The sequence below is a fragment of the Penicillium daleae genome (assembly GCF_028827525.1).
Source record: "Penicillium daleae strain IBT 16125 chromosome Unknown utg000004l_segment0_segment0, whole genome shotgun sequence".
NCBI classification, from domain to species: domain Eukaryota; kingdom Fungi; phylum Ascomycota; class Eurotiomycetes; order Eurotiales; family Aspergillaceae; genus Penicillium; species Penicillium daleae.
This window is the reverse complement of record NW_026623152.1, coordinates 458,944-473,924: the sequence shown is the minus strand read 5'-3', so window position 1 is coordinate 473,924 and position 14,981 is coordinate 458,944. Positions and strand designations below refer to the sequence as shown.

Here is a 14,981-nt window from a genome sequence, read left to right as displayed (position 1 = left end):
CTCCCGTTCTCCCGATCGATCGCGACCGACCGTGCTTTCGATGAGATCGGGTCCGATCTGGGGGCGGGTTGTCCCATCGCGATGCGAGCCATGGAGCACTCCTCCCTGGCTTAGAATCAGAGACATTCCAACTCGATTTGCATCTCTCACAACCATGGCCTTGACTTCGCCTGCTAACTTCGCGCCGGGGATGCCCGCCTCGACGGGATACCCGGTGCCTGCCATTCCAGCTGAAGCGCAACCCGAAACTCCAACCAGAGGTACCTTTGGCACTGAGTTCTTCAAGATCTTTGCAGGTCCCAAGAAGGTGACTCGAGGTAGGTGAAGCTTCTGCGACAATCGATTCCGATCTAATCTTTGTGTTTGATCTGTAGAGGGTGCGGCGCCGAAACGCCGCGGCCCCAAGCCCGACAGCAAGCCCGCGCTTACTCGACGACAGGAGCTGAATCGCCAAGCTCAGAGGTACGGATCAAAGGACGTGCGTTTGATAATTGGCAAATTTGGTTGACCAGACTGTCGCAGGACCCATCGCGAGCGAAAGGAACAATACATGCGAGCTCTGGAGACCGAGGTGTCACGATTGCGGGAGGCTTACACCACTGAAATTTCCGATGCGAACGTCACGGTTCAACAACACAAGGAAATGCTCCATACGGCGCGAACCGAGAATGAAATTCTGAAGGAAATTCTGGCCGCTCACGGTATCAACTATGCCCCCGAACTGGAGCAGCGGATGGCTGAGCGTGGCTCGCTGGCTGGATTCCAGTCGAGCCCCGTCGCAGCTAGCAGCTCGGGATCAAATACAGCCGCCTTCACCAACGCTACCAGCAATCAGAATGTCACACCAGCAACTTCAATTTCCACCGGCTTGAGTCCACAAGCGACTGGTGGTGTAGAACACGCGGATGTTTCTCCCCCGATGGGCTTCGTGCCTCAGCAGCAAGTATATCACGCGAGTCCGAATGAAAACCTGGGATTGGACCGGTCTGCGGGCCAGGTTGTCGACACCCCCATACCAACAATGCGCGGTGTTTTTGAGAGCGACCCACAGCTCCAGGTAGACTTTATCTTGACGTATGTCATGTCTCGAATAGTCAAGTTTCTTATTATCTCAACCCCTTCTAACCCTTATCCTCTCCATTTACAGACTCGAAGGCCCCTGTCGGGAACACACCGACTACCTCTGCCGTCGTTCCATCACCGAGGCCGACGACGAGGACATGCCCTTCTCCGGTCATGCTTTGATGGCCACCTGCCCACCACCCAGCTACATCGCCAACACCACCCCCGAACAGGCATACCCACATAAGACCTATGACCTGCCTCTCGCTAACCTTGGAACTCTGCTCAATCTTAGTCGCCAACTCGTCACCGACGGCCAGATTACACCAATCATGGCGCTGCAGTGCTTGAAGAACCACGAGCTGTATCACTCGCTCAGCCGCGACGACATCAAGGTTATCGTCGAGACGCTAAACACCAAAGTCCGCTGCTATGGTTTTGGTGCCGTTGTTGAGGACTTTGAGCTCATCGACTGTTTGAGTAGCGTGCTGGGCACGACCGTGGATTTGAGCGTGGCCCGGGTCGGGGATGACTCGATGTATGCTTGATATGGTGAAATGTTGAGCACTCAAGTGTGCGACTTTTTGAGGGCGGGGACAACCTCTTCGATCTTGAAGGGAAACGATTATGATTCTGACGTTTGAAAACTGTTTTTCCGCGCTCTGGAGAGGGAAATTGGGCGCCAGTTTGGAAGATTTGCTCTCGATTCGATTCGCTTGGTTTCGGTGTTTGTATGGCTTGAAATTGCCCAATTCCCTTTCCTATCCCCATCTCTTGTGTTCCCTATTCCCTACTTTCTACTCAGAGCACCTCCGCCACTTCTATCTAGCCGGGTTCTGATCTCCACTTTTGTGTTTGACTTTTGAAGGGACTTTCCTATTGTTCTGGAGATGTATATACTGAAAATGGCCCAGGCTGAGCGTGGGCCCGGGGAGTTCAAGCATTCGTTTTTAACTGTTCTCACTTTTGGATTGACTACTTCTTACTGTCTCATCGCTTGTCTCTGTGCTTGGTTGATCCGAACTAGGCCGACTCAGCTTCTTCCAATACAGTCTGTTCTCCAGCATCCATCTCGAGTTCTCAACTCACTACTCCCCACCTCTATCAATCCGAACAGCAAAACACCCTGGCCCCGCATAATAAACATGCAAAAACTTCACCTCCTCATCCTCCAGCAACTCCCCCGCCTTGACCCCCAATTCCTCCCCCTTCACAATCGCAAACCCAACCATCATATTCTCCACATCATACGCCCGAACAGCGACCAGCCGTCTCCTCTGCTGCTCGGGGACAGACCCATCGCACTGGTAGTGTGCGCACTCGCTGCGGTGCACGTAGATCGGCCCTGGCCCTGTGTAGGGTGATGGGGATGGCGATGTGCTGGTGGAGCTAGGGGTGGGGGTGAAGGGGTTGTACGGGAGGAGCAGCATTTCTTCGCCTGGGCGGCCGTCTTGGAGGCAGCGGCGGCAGGGGAAGGAGGAGGGTTGGGTGACGGGTTTGATGAGGGCTGGATGGCTGGTGTCGGGGGTTAGGGGGGTGGGGAGTGCGGTGAATTTGAGCATTTTGGATGTGTGAGGTTCTAGAGGGTGGTGGATGTTAGGACTGGATTTACGTGGCAGTGGATGAGGTTGATTGCTTACATTGCGATAGCTTATTAGTGCGCAAGAATGGATGTAGAATGGAGGTTGGTTTTGTGAAGGTATTCGGGGAGAGTCTTGGGCTGGGCTATTTATCGTTGTTGTATGCTTTCGATATGGCCAATCACTGGGCGAGGAGGAGTTGTAGGTGGCGGGGTGTTTGTGGGTTTGAATTATCCAGTAGCATGAGTTGAATGATAACGTAGTTTGTTATTAAAGTAGCCTATCGGACTTATATGGATTTAGGATAGCTATTATGGTATAGTCTGGATATAGACTACCCCCGAAGTTCGTAGAGTATGGAGCGAACTAAGCCCGACCCTCGTAGATTACAGGCCGACAGACAATCCCGACCATAAAGCATAAGACTTGAAAACGGAAAAGTTCTAGCCTCATATTCTACTGTACACTAGATAAATCCATCCATTGTTGAAGTATACTTGACTGATCTATCCAAAACCAGCTCGTCGCGTCTGATAAGCGCCAGACGCGAAACCCCTTCATCCATCTAAGATTAATCTCCCGTCTACGAGGTAGACTAAACACACACCCCCAGCACCCTCAATCATGCCTCCAAAACACCCCCAAACACCGAATAAAACCAGCAGACAGACTCGCCCTAGCCATAACCGGCCTCAAAACGGGAAAATACACCTCCACCCACGAAGCAGCCCTCCAAAACGCCATCCCAGAGCCCACTCTCCGCGCACGCGTCAAATCCAGCTTTCCACGCGCACCCAGGAAACCATCTCCACGCCGCCGCCGCAAGCAATTCCACCTATCCCGAACAGAAGAAAACACCCTCTACAACTGGATCATCCAAGTCCACGAGGGAGGACAAGACATGGCCCCGTCTACCATCAAAGACATGGCCAATTCATTGCTCGACAAGCGCGGGGGTACCCACGGGTTCCGCGTGACAGAAGACTGGGTATCAGGATACCTGGAATTCCACCCAGACTTGGCAGCTATTCTGGACGAGCACCGACAACGGCTCGAACCGTATAATCTACGTCCAGTGAGCTTTATTGCGCGACCCTGGGATCAGGAGACGCAACTGCAGGCGTGTGAGAACTTTCTGCATAACGCGAGTGTTGTGGCGAAGGAGCAGAATTGGTTGGAAGGGGGGGTATGGGAAAAATGCGAGGAGCTGGGTGCGACTCGGCCGGATTTTGCGCGGTATTTGGCGGCGCAGACTGAGGGATTGAGGGGGCAGTTTGATGAGAAGGTTAAGAAGAAGCAGCGGAAGTGTGTGGAGATGATTGATTTGCTTTGGGAGATGGGGGTTGATTGTGGGAGGTTTTTTGATGGGCTTGAGGAGATAGAGCAGTTTATGGATGATACGAGGGTGATTCGGGAGGAGATTTGTAGGCAGTTTGGGGAGGTGGATGGATCTGGAGATGAAGAGGAGGAGGAGGAGGAGGAAGAAGGAGAAGAAGAAGAAGAAGAAGAAGAAGAAGAAGAAGAAGAAAGAACAAGAGGAGAAAGAAGAAGAGAAGAATTACCGGGGGAGAAGTTGAATGGGTTGGTCAAGATGGAAGAAAGTGTGTACATAAAAGTGTCATGGGCGTTGGAAGGAATGGGTTTATCTTCAATCTTCACATGTATTATAGTCTGCGCAGCTTTGAATATACTTACGTTTCAGGTCTAGAGCTGATACCATAAAAAGGATAGAAACTCGGTGATAGATCGTAACGAGGCTCATGTCATTTCTTATCAAACTTTTGCAACGTATGCACATCCAAGAAAAATAGGTGAAAAAGGTAAGAATCTCTAGTCCAAGCAATAGGAAAAGCACATCATCCAAACGAATTAGGAGCATATATCTACTCCTCATCATTCTCCTCATCCTCCACCTCCTTCTCCTCGGCCTCGGCCTCCTCATCCTCGTCAAAGGTGGAAGGAGGCACGCTGTACAGACGCAGGACATTGCGGTTGGGATCCTTGATCAGAACGTACTTCTTAACAGCATCAACCGGCTCATCGGCATCCAGCCCGCGGATACGGTCGACAACGGTGCGGACGATACCCCAACCGTTGCTGAGGTTCAGGTTCATCTGCGCGGCAAACTCGCGAGGCTTGTAGCCAGCAACGCCCAGAACGACGTGGCCAGCGGCAGAGCGGGGGCTGATCCGAGACACGAAGCCGAGCTTCATGCCATCGGCCTTGGCCAGGATAGCCTGGGTGGTCCAGCGGGCGAGCTTGGAGGAGTTGTTCTTCATCTCGGTGGCCAGGACCGCACCACGCTGGGAGGCGAGCTTGCTGCGCCAGTCGAGAGCGTTGCCGGAGCCGGGGGCCTTGCTGTCGAACTCGTTCAGGGCCTTGACGACCAGCTGCTGGTCGGCGCCGCCGGTAGGGTTCTTCATCATGGCGTCGACCTCGGTACGGACGATCAGCTTGAGGGGCTCCTCGTCGCGCTCGAGGCCAATGTCGAAGCGGCGGTACTTGTAGCCCTTGGAGGCGAGGGGCTCGGTCTCCTCGGCCTCGTTGTAGAAGGGGTTGGGGTGGGTGAAGGTGACCTTGGCCTGGTCGGACTCGGTCACGGTCTGGAGAGCGAAGTTGTGGTTGATGAAGGTGGCCTCCATGGCCAGAGCGCTGGGAGTGTTGATCTGCTCCTGCTTGCCCGAGGCCTCGGAAACCTCGAGAGGGGCATCGTAGGCGTTCTCGTTCACGGTCACCAGGTCGATAGAGGCACCGGCGCGCTTGTCAAGGTAGATCTTGCCACCCTGGTGGACGATGATAATGTCCCAAGAGTACACACTGCGAGTGGCACACATGAGCATGGAGAGAATGTCGGAGGTAGCAAAGACGGTGGCCTCGTTCTTCTCGGCGAGCTCGTGGATAACGGGATCCTGCGAGGTGGTGACATTGTAGGCAGCACGCTCGAGGCTCTGGAGCTTGCGCTCGGCGCCCTTGACGGGGACCTTGTCGTAGGAGCGATCGTAGTAGTGCAGGAAACCGTAAGACTCGAGGTCCTCACCCTCGGGGGCCTCCAGGTTCAGCTTGGACAGGCGGTTGAAGTCAACCTCCTCGATCATGTGCCACTCGGGGCGAATGTTGACCGAAGGCTCACGAGTGCGCTGAGGCTTGTCATAGTCCTTCCAGCCGAAGCGACGGCCGCCGCGGCCACCACGGTTACCACGCTGATCATAGAAGCGGTCCTGGCCACGACCAGCACCAGCACGCTGGAAGCCACCACGAGCACCACCGCGCTGGAGCTGACCACCACGCTGGCCACCACGGCCACGGAAAACGGTGCCACCTCCACGGCCGAAGGTACGCTTAGTGGAGGTGCGAGTGTTGTCGACAACGGAGAAGGAAGACTCGTCTTCGGCAGTCTGAATAGTGAACAGACTGTTGGAACCGGCGCCGTACACCTGCTGATCTGCATTTGGGAAGAAAAAAAAAATGTTAGAGATACTTGCTCAGCAGTGTGGATCATCCGGTGGGATGGTAAAGAACAACACAAAGAAAATTATGGCGCAAAAAAGTCATCCCTTACCTCTGAAGTTGCGGTTGTACTGCTGGCGACCCTGACCAGCACGGTCCTTGGACTCAGCAGTCCAGTCGGCCATGCGGCCCAACTTGTCGCCCTTTGAGAAAGGAGCATAAGGAACGCCCTCGAGCATGTTGTCGCCTGAGGTGGCGGGACCCCAGGCATCCTCAGCCGGCAGAGCGGCGACGAGGTCCGCGATGGAAATCGGAGCCATTGTCAAAATATGTATGCACCGACGACACGAAGGACTAACGGTGGGTTGTGGATAATGAGCGTGGGGTGAATGATTATCGGCAGGAAGTTTTTGTGTCGCGAGAATGTGGCTGGTGCCGCCCGCCGAGCGGTGAGCACCGCCACATCACGTGCTGTGGAACAGGCACTGAAGTATACAGTTTTCTACTGGAGTGTCCCTTCAGAGTGTTCTCTTACCCTTTCAGAGGTCAGAAATATAGAAAACTGTGAATAAAGGCTTCATTATGTTTAAATTACTTACTATATTTGCTATCATGTCATTGATGTCATCAGTAAGCCCTAGACTAAAAAGCCCAAATTTGAGTCTTATTGCACAAGAGGGAAAGACAGCCAAGTACAAGAAGTCTCTTTGATAGAACGCCCACAAAAAGCCCAATCAATTGTTTGGCATAATGTAAATTGTCCCGAAGGGCTGATTGGAAAATAATTACAGAAACAAGAAGTTGATACATCACAGATTGTGTCTTGTTTACCACTGATTTCAACCCCATATGGTGCCTTCTTGTTGCAGTATCTGCAGTTCTCTTCACGTAAAGAAACCTCAGTTCTATCAAGATTGATGATCATGACGACTAGGATCACCAATAGCGGTACCAAGAGCCTTGGTAGCGTCTCGCTTGCAGAATTGGACCCGAGATTCCAACTAGTACCACGATCGAGATGAACCATTACTCTTGGTTCCAGAGGAATCACCATCGTCCAGATCGAGTATAGGCAATCAGCGACTGTATGCTTATCTCGACTGTTCAGATGAAGGGCAAGGCCGAGTTCCGGTAGACGTGCCGCAATATCCGCTCATTCGTGACAAATTAGACGCATAAACATAGCCAGGACAATGCAGATTTGCTTTTTCACATTATCAACTTCTCACATCTCCACGATTCGACAGACCTGTCGGCGAACCGGGTTATTGACGATCTTCTCAGTGGGTCATGCTTCTTGGCAGTTGCGAGTTGATCTCACTGGACGATGCGACCCCAGCATGGGGCTCCACTGATAAGAACAATCCTACCTCCCGACCACCAGGAACAGAGAAGCCTCGACCATCGACCCGCAGACTACGGGACTCGATATAAATCGTGAGATCATGGCAATTACTGGCTGCATTCGACAAGATCAACAAATCGAGCTTGGACCAGTGATGATCGACAGCCAAGACAGTCTCGCTTAGGGCTCGGTTGAGAGGCTCGCCGAACCGCAGCCCTGGAGCCTCGGTCAATCATCTCAGCAGTCCCAATTGATGGGTTCAGCTGGATTTTACCAAGCAGATGGTTCCTGTACCTGCATGATGGCTGCCATTGTATGGTCCACTCTTCTCAAAGGATATCCCTCCGAGTGGGCAAATCGATGTTATCTAGAGTTTCCTTTGCAGATCCCTTAAGGTGTACTAAAGCGGATTCCTATAGGCATTCCATTCCTGGCATTACAGCTCATACTCAAATGTCTCAATTGCAAAGAAAAGCTGATAAGGCCTTTTGTGCAGTAGCTACATGACAGTTACTATCTCTTGATAATGGCCTACGCTGCCGCTACAGAAAATTATAAAGAAGGCAAGAGGATCTCGTGAATGCAGAATCACCAGCCCAAGTTCATTCACTCTCATCCTCTCTGACTACTTCAGCGTAAACTCATCTACTCGTTTTTTTTCAAACGTTTGCCTATTCTACCAACATGCGTTTCTCCCTGATCTCCTTCCTCTCTCTCGTCGGTGCCGGCATGGTGTCCGCTCGTCCCTCCGAGGGCGCTATGCTCGCCAAGCGCAGCGACACTGAGACCAAGGTCAAGGAGGCTGCCGCAGCTCTGGCTGGTAACAAGGTCGAGGATGAATCCGAAACCTCGGAGTGTGTCGGACCCCTGCTTTGCTGTGGTTCCCTTACTACTCCTCTGGATCACATCGTGGATCCTATCCTGGAGGACCTTGGCATCAATGCCGCCAACATTGTCGGATCAATTGGCCTGCTTTGTAAGTAAATTTCTGGCTTATTTTGGTTTACTCGGGAAGTTATTGATCTTTGCACTTTAGGCGACCCATATGAGGCTTCCATCTGCGATTCGGCTCCTCAGTGCTGCACTGAGGCCAACCTACTGGTGAGTTCATTGCATGGAATTGATATTCTCGCTCCTTGATCCATTAATAACATTTGGTTCTACCTAGGGTGGTACTCTTGCTCTCGGTTGCTGGAGTAAATTCGATACCTTTGGGATTCCAGAACGGTAAATAGTGGTGGCAGGCGATGTCATCTTTCTGCAGATAATGTACATTCATTTCACGGGGACTAGAATTTCTAGCTACCCCCCATTTTGTGCAATGAGGATATAATTGATACTTTGTGTGTGCCATCATTCTAACTTGGGAGCTTGCGCCGACGCTGGTCGTGACAGAGTGTGCTTGACAAAGAAGATTCAAAATTTGACACGAAGAAGACCTATCAACCCAACTGGTGAGACTTCGAGGCAGTTGAGGTCAACCGAAATTCCAATTAGCCGTTTTCAATAAAATCATAAGCAAGTCTCGTTATTCCCTAACATGCCCTCTTTTCCATTTCTAGTTCGGGTGCTGCCTTCGACCGAGTCCAAAGGGGGAGCCTTTTAGTCTCAAACAATATCATCACAATTATAACAGCCACACCGAAGAACCCCCCAACAGCTCCATATACAGCTTCCCCTCGAGTAGTATTTGCCGCAAGCTTCAATCCGAGGCCTCCGTTGATTATTCCCAATAGGATTAGACATCGGCCAGACCAAACATGTAGATGCGTCCAAACTCCCCGTTTGTGCGTTTTGCAGGCTCGGAAGTGATGAAGTAGCCCAATAAATGGCTGTAAAAGAAGTAACACAACAATGATTGTCCCCAGAATTATGTGAGTGTTGTTGTGAAGCTAGACTCATTATCAGCCTTAGACATCCTCGCCATAAAGGAAAGAGAACATACACGGTCCAGGATCTTCCCCACTCGAATTCCAGAGGCGAGACCAGAAATCAGTAGAGCCCAACTAAAAGTCTGCCACACAGCGTGAATCCAAATCCTGCATTTGCCCTTGCAAAGCCGAATTATGAAAACACCGATTGGCATCATGATAGTGAAGACCAGACCCATTACTACCCCATGTCCTTTCAGATATCGCGGGACCAGATCTAGATCCTCATATATAACTTGAGCCGTCGAGAATTTGACTAGAACGCCTAATGAAGTTAGTATGACTTTACCGCGAGGAAAGGTTTCGCTGAGAGTGCATACCTAGAATGACGTAGACAGAAAGGAATGTGTATGAGGCTCCCATGATGATTGTCAAAACGTCGTCTCGTCTACTCAATAAGCATTCAACTTTGACTCGGATTAAGACCGTTGAAGGTTGAGACTGGAGTGATATAAATACTCCTGGAGTCTAGGATGACTTCATTGTCACCAATCTTATAGATCTCTTCTCCATCCAATAGGATCGCTCTGTGGCTCAAACCCCCGAGAAATGCGAAAACGAGGACTTCGCTGACATGGCATAGCATAGCCACACCTCGTATCCATGAACATGGTTAGCATTGGATAATAAATAAAATGACCGAGATTCCCGAGAATTCTAAGGGTTATATTTTCATTCACGGACAGAATCCACTAGTCCTTCGCTCCGACGGTTCAACTTTCTCGAATATGGCTCCACAAATAGTCAAAATGAAAGCCTGCTTCGCCTGTCGGACAAGAAAAGTCAAATGCGACCGGGAATTACCATGTACAAACTGCACAAGGTGGTCTATACTTTGTCACTACCCGCCTTCTGTGAGAAAATGTTCAAGGAAACCGAAAAGAGAAGAATACGAGGTTCTATTCAACGCCAAGAATGGCGATGATCCTCTGAATACACCGAGTTCAGCCAATCTAGCGAGCGGTTCGGTCTATGCTGAAATTGCGGGCGCTCAGAAGCAGAGTCCCATCCAGGAATATCAAGTCCAGATATGCTGGGACTACTTCCTCGAACGCGTGGATCCTATTGTGAAGATATTGCACCGACCTAGCACAGCCAGGATCCTCCACATGTCGGCGAAAAGCCCGAGCTCTCTCAATGGAAGCGAGTATGCTCTCGTCCACGCTATCTACTTTTCTAGCATGGCTTGCATGTCAGATAAAGAAGTGAATGAGCTATTTGATATGACAAAGGAGACGGCTATGGACATCTATCGCTTATCAACTGAAGAAGCGCTTACCAAGGCCGTCTTGCTCAATATGGATGAAGACCTGCTCGCATTACAAGCTCTTGTCCTTTTTCTCTCTGTTAGCCACCTGACAGGAAAAGCCAATACTGCTTGGAAGCTGACTGGTATAGCACGGCGATCTAGCGTGTTCAGCCAAACGGATCAGGCCCCTTTCCAAATTGAGATACGCAACAGAATTTGGTGGCAACTTTGGTATCTTGATCATAGGGCTACCAAAGACTTTCGACAAAGAGATGGGTCGGATAGTCCCTCTACTTTTAAGCTTCCCTCGAATGTGGATGACTCGGATCTCGACCCAAATTCAAGACATCCTGTCACTTCACGAATCGGATGGTCCGAACAAACCTTTGCTCTTGTCCGCTATCAAATCGCACAAACTAGACAAAGGCTAAACGAGGATATTTCAATGATACAAAAGAAAGAGATTATACGAGACTGTGAAAAGCGACTGCATGATCGATATCTCCAATTTTGCACAGACGAGCACAGCCCGATCCAGTGGCTGACTCGACACGTCGCTCACGTTCTTACCATGGAGATGTGGTTCGAGCTGTATAGTGCCGACACAATAGCCATCACCTTCAATGGCTTAGAGGATAATAGTCAGCACGAACAGGGTTTCCAAGATCATCTGTTCCTGAATGCGATCGATATTGTCGATACTACCAGTCGTCTAGAAACGGAACATCTCTCCCGCCAGTGGGCTTGGCTATTGAGAGGCTATCAGCAGTTCCGTCCGTTGGTGTTTCTTCTCAACGAACTGCAATATCGTGAACCATGCGCAGCGGTAGCCCATGCGTGGAAGGTCGTGGAAAGCGCACTGAGTCGTTGGCCTGATTCAAGTCGAAACTCAGCCAATGGGAGGCTAATGGACAATTTGAAGAACAAAGCTGATGAGATTCAACTGAGGCTAAGCCAGAGATCAAGGAACGGTTAGACTCTTCTCGACAATTGAAACTTCATGAAACACTTGATTCTTTCTCAATGAAATTGAGATGGACGGAGTTGCGGTGTGTCCTTGGCCTCAGGACAATTTGTGCAGTATCTATTGAAATTCTCCGCGTCATCCCAGGTTATAGGTCCGCGCGATGTTTTGAGAATAGGCCTTTGACGGACAGAAGAAGGGCGACATCGGGACCAATTCCATGGTCAAGCTGTCACAGGAGATGCCCGGGGGTTCGTTCTTCGGCTCTGGCGAGCCATCCCAGTGCAAGAGCGTTCGCCTGAGGTCGTCTTGAGTGTTTGGGTCCACACCAGCCTCCAATAGTACTCAAACTATATCAGCGTGCCCTTGCACGGCAGCGAATGATAAAAATGTTCGAGTTTTCAGATGTTTGATGTTCACAAGGATGCCCTCGTTTTTCAAAAGACATATCTTATCCACATCTCCTCGAGTTGCCGACCAAGTGAGCGGGCTCAAGCCGCGATAATAAAAACGGTGGTGTTACAGAAAGCCAAAGAACAGAACCCTTGACTTTGAGATGTCTACCAGCATAAGCTATCTGAGTTTCGGTTATATTGTCTTGTTTTTGTCGAAGAATCAGGATATGATAAAAGGATTAGATATAGGTGAACTGCCTGGTTACTGCTCGGTGTGATACGAAATTTCATCGGGGCTAATGCTTCTAGATATTGCCTGTATATACTCAAGCCGGTAATACTCTTTCCCGTAGTTTAAGGCTTTCACGGATGCCACGTTCTTCGAATCGTTTATCGAGCAGCTTCTGTAGCCTGTAGGATGTGACAGGAGCCAAAATCCGTGCTTCTTATAGATAACGCGTCTTTCTATCATTCAGACCTTATCAAGACCTTATGTGCTGACGTAGGACATAAATTACTGTACCTACCGCCGTATTCGCCGAATTTCAACCCCATTAAGGAATTCTTCGCCGAGCTAATAGTGTAAGTACATCAAGAAAGCTAAGTCAGTATACGAAGATAACCTATATGTCCTAGGTAGCTAAGAGGTTCATACCTTCCCTTAGCGGTGCGTATATAAAGTTAGTGCAAAACAGGCCAAAGGTCATTTCCGATATTCCGGTATAGCGATAGAGAGGATATAATTAGCTATCGTACCTAAGAGTGTCACGTCTACGCAGTACTTCCTTTCGCGTTTAAATATTATACCAGTCTAGTTTGGTCGTGTTTATAATTCTCTAATTAGTAATACTTTATATTAGGTTGAAGACCCTGTTCCTTGTTATCGTTCTAATAGTTAGATTTATTAGTTATTATAATAATATTTAAGGAAAGGAAGCTACATAAACTAGAAGCTTTCCAAATCTTTCGACTAGTTCGGTCTTATAATCGTAATATACCTTCTCGTAAGGGCCTATAACGCGGAATATTATCGTAACGTCAAAATTAACCCATACAATCCTTCTACCGGGTACTACAAGCATATTCTTCGGTTAAATATCATAGTGATAGACAAAGACGTTATAGATCTATTTTAAGCCCTAATAGCATAACGAAAAAGATCTTCCGAATAATTTTCGCAGTTCAGGCTTTCAGGACACGGTAAATATCTAAGCAGGATCGCGCTAGATTAGTATTTATCGTCGGCGAACTGCTTAAGCAGGGGGGAGAAAGCAGACGGATCAACTCGATCGATGTGGCCGTAAAAAGCGGGAACAAAGCCTCTGTCGCACACGCCGAATTAATAGAGATTGTGATAGGCATTCAATTCGCAGCGAAAACGATTGAGATCTCGGCCGTTTTTTGTGTATCCAGGGTCGCCGTTCTCGTGAAACTAGCAGGTCAGCGTTATTCCCGGACGTAGTAAAGGAACTTACCAGCTTCATGACACATGGCTTGCCACATAGCCGGATTTCATAAATTGTTGAAGCTTTTGAGCGACTGAGCTCACGTTTGATATCCATGTTAGAGAGATTCTCTAAAGAGCAAGCAGATTCCGAAGGCATGATCGCTCCTTGAGCTACATGCTGGAAAAAAAACGAAGCAGCGAGGAGGGAAAGGCTTGTCGCCTAGAATTATGTGAGTGAATCGTAAGTCTAAGGTAAGTCATGTGCTTCTTTTTAGATCTACTCGACCCTGCGCCTGAACCAGGAGGCTCGTTAGGTATATATCTGAGTAAGGAGGAAGTCACCCCGATATGGAAGGGAACAGCGGTTGTCAATCACGAGCCCCTAGATATTGATCTATCTGTTGTGAATCTCACAATCTCACTGGCGAAAAGCCTAGGCAGCAGTTTTCGGCGATACCAGCAAGAGCTCAGCTGCAGCCCCCACTCGACGACCCGAGCGCTCGGGTCTTGCTTATATTAGGCGGTTACCCCGATCCTTTTTGAGGTATGATTGTTCTTTGTTGCGCTGTCGCATATTTCTTCTCAGAGAGTCGATTATCTAATATTTCCGACGTCAGATTAGTTGAATCCGTTGCCTTGCTCTCAAAGCCTTTCAGTTGATGAGCATAGACTCTGGAATTAAACTTTCCGATCGGGAGATCACTTACCATCATCTATCTTGAGCTCAGAGGACATAACTATGGAGCAAGTCGAGCTTCAACATATACCTGAGAGCGGAACCACTACCGTCGCTGATGGTAACACTATCACTTACTGCAATCTGCGCAATTGTGCCGTCACTAGCTCTTCAGTAAAGCATAGCGACTTTGCGGACTGTGTTCTCTCACATGTGCGCTCGGCAAAGCGATCAACTGCAAACAAGACGCATTTCCACGATGTATTCTATGCTAGTCGCAGCACCTTCTCTAATAGCGTTATTCGTGACCGGTCTAGTGTGGGTCGAAGTGATGTAAAAATGTCTACTGTGAGAGATGCGAGCTATGTGAAGCGCAGCACAATCATAGGCTCGACCCTATCCTATACGTCGGCATCGAGGACAACGCTGAACGATTGCAATACTGAGGAGTGCTATCTCGATCGCTGCACGTTCAAGGGCATGGTACTGAAGAATGGCTACTGGAAAAAGAACCAACTCGTCAAGAAGGTAGGGAGGAAGGAGCCCATCGCTGTGAAGAAAGACGGTTCTGGACCTGTGGTATGTACTTTTCATATTGTGGCTCACAGGACATAGGTAGTTGCTGATAATTTCTAGAATTATGCGGACGCGTCATCTTCTACTGTCCCGGTTCCCCCTGAGGTAGACTCGAAGTCCGAGATGCCTCCAATGGATAATACTCTCCGTCGAGTGGACTCCGGAGTCACTCTTGAGAGTGAGGAATCTGATGACTCTGAAGACCTACCTCCGCCATACAAAGTTTGAGATAGTGTGCGACGAAGAGTTTCAAGGATGAATCAAACTGTCGGGGGTGGATCCTTCGCCCATTATATGAGTTGCGAGAAT

At 49.5% G+C, this 14,981-nt stretch overlaps 7 protein-coding genes across 7 annotated transcripts; 5 read left to right on the top strand and 2 right to left on the bottom strand.

The window, feature by feature from the left end:
- Positions 1-154: 154 nt before the first annotated feature.
- Positions 155-1,610, top strand: flbB (the record flags this gene model as incomplete). The annotated part of the gene is made up of 4 exons (XM_056907275.1): positions 155-317; positions 375-462; positions 523-1,074; positions 1,148-1,610. The coding sequence occupies 4 exons, from the start codon at positions 155-157 to the stop codon at positions 1,608-1,610; spliced, it is 1,266 nt and encodes a 421-aa protein (XP_056768002.1).
- Positions 1,611-2,150: 540 nt separating this feature from the next.
- Positions 2,151-2,624, bottom strand: N7458_003892 (DUF1203 domain-containing protein; the record flags this gene model as incomplete). The annotated part of the gene is made up of 1 exon (XM_056907274.1): positions 2,151-2,624. One exon carries the CDS (start codon positions 2,622-2,624, stop codon positions 2,151-2,153), a length of 474 nt encoding a protein of 157 aa, XP_056768001.1.
- Positions 2,625-3,543: 919 nt separating this feature from the next.
- On the top strand, positions 3,544-4,350 carry N7458_003891 (uncharacterized protein; the record flags this gene model as incomplete). Its single annotated transcript, XM_056907273.1, has 1 exon — positions 3,544-4,350. The coding sequence occupies one exon, from the start codon at positions 3,544-3,546 to the stop codon at positions 4,348-4,350; it is 807 nt and encodes a 268-aa protein (XP_056768000.1).
- Positions 4,351-4,525: 175 nt separating this feature from the next.
- N7458_003890 (eukaryotic translation initiation factor 3 subunit D) lies at positions 4,526-6,409 on the bottom strand (the record flags this gene model as incomplete). The annotated part of the gene is made up of 2 exons (XM_056907272.1): positions 4,526-6,084; positions 6,202-6,409. The coding sequence occupies 2 exons, from the start codon at positions 6,407-6,409 to the stop codon at positions 4,526-4,528; spliced, it is 1,767 nt and encodes a 588-aa protein (XP_056767999.1).
- A 1,709-nt stretch (positions 6,410-8,118) lies between these two features.
- Positions 8,119-8,665, top strand: N7458_003889 (hydrophobin family protein; the record flags this gene model as incomplete). Its single annotated transcript, XM_056907271.1, has 3 exons — positions 8,119-8,410; positions 8,471-8,535; positions 8,603-8,665. The coding sequence occupies 3 exons, from the start codon at positions 8,119-8,121 to the stop codon at positions 8,663-8,665; spliced, it is 420 nt and encodes a 139-aa protein (XP_056767998.1).
- A 1,809-nt stretch (positions 8,666-10,474) lies between these two features.
- On the top strand, positions 10,475-11,590 carry N7458_003888 (fungal specific transcription factor domain-containing protein; the record flags this gene model as incomplete). The annotated part of the gene is made up of 1 exon (XM_056907270.1): positions 10,475-11,590. One exon carries the CDS (start codon positions 10,475-10,477, stop codon positions 11,588-11,590), a length of 1,116 nt encoding a protein of 371 aa, XP_056767997.1.
- A 2,569-nt stretch (positions 11,591-14,159) lies between these two features.
- Positions 14,160-14,900, top strand: N7458_003887 (uncharacterized protein; the record flags this gene model as incomplete). The annotated part of the gene is made up of 2 exons (XM_056907269.1): positions 14,160-14,675; positions 14,733-14,900. 2 exons carry the CDS (start codon positions 14,160-14,162, stop codon positions 14,898-14,900), a joined length of 684 nt encoding a protein of 227 aa, XP_056767996.1.
- Positions 14,901-14,981: the final 81 nt, after the last annotated feature.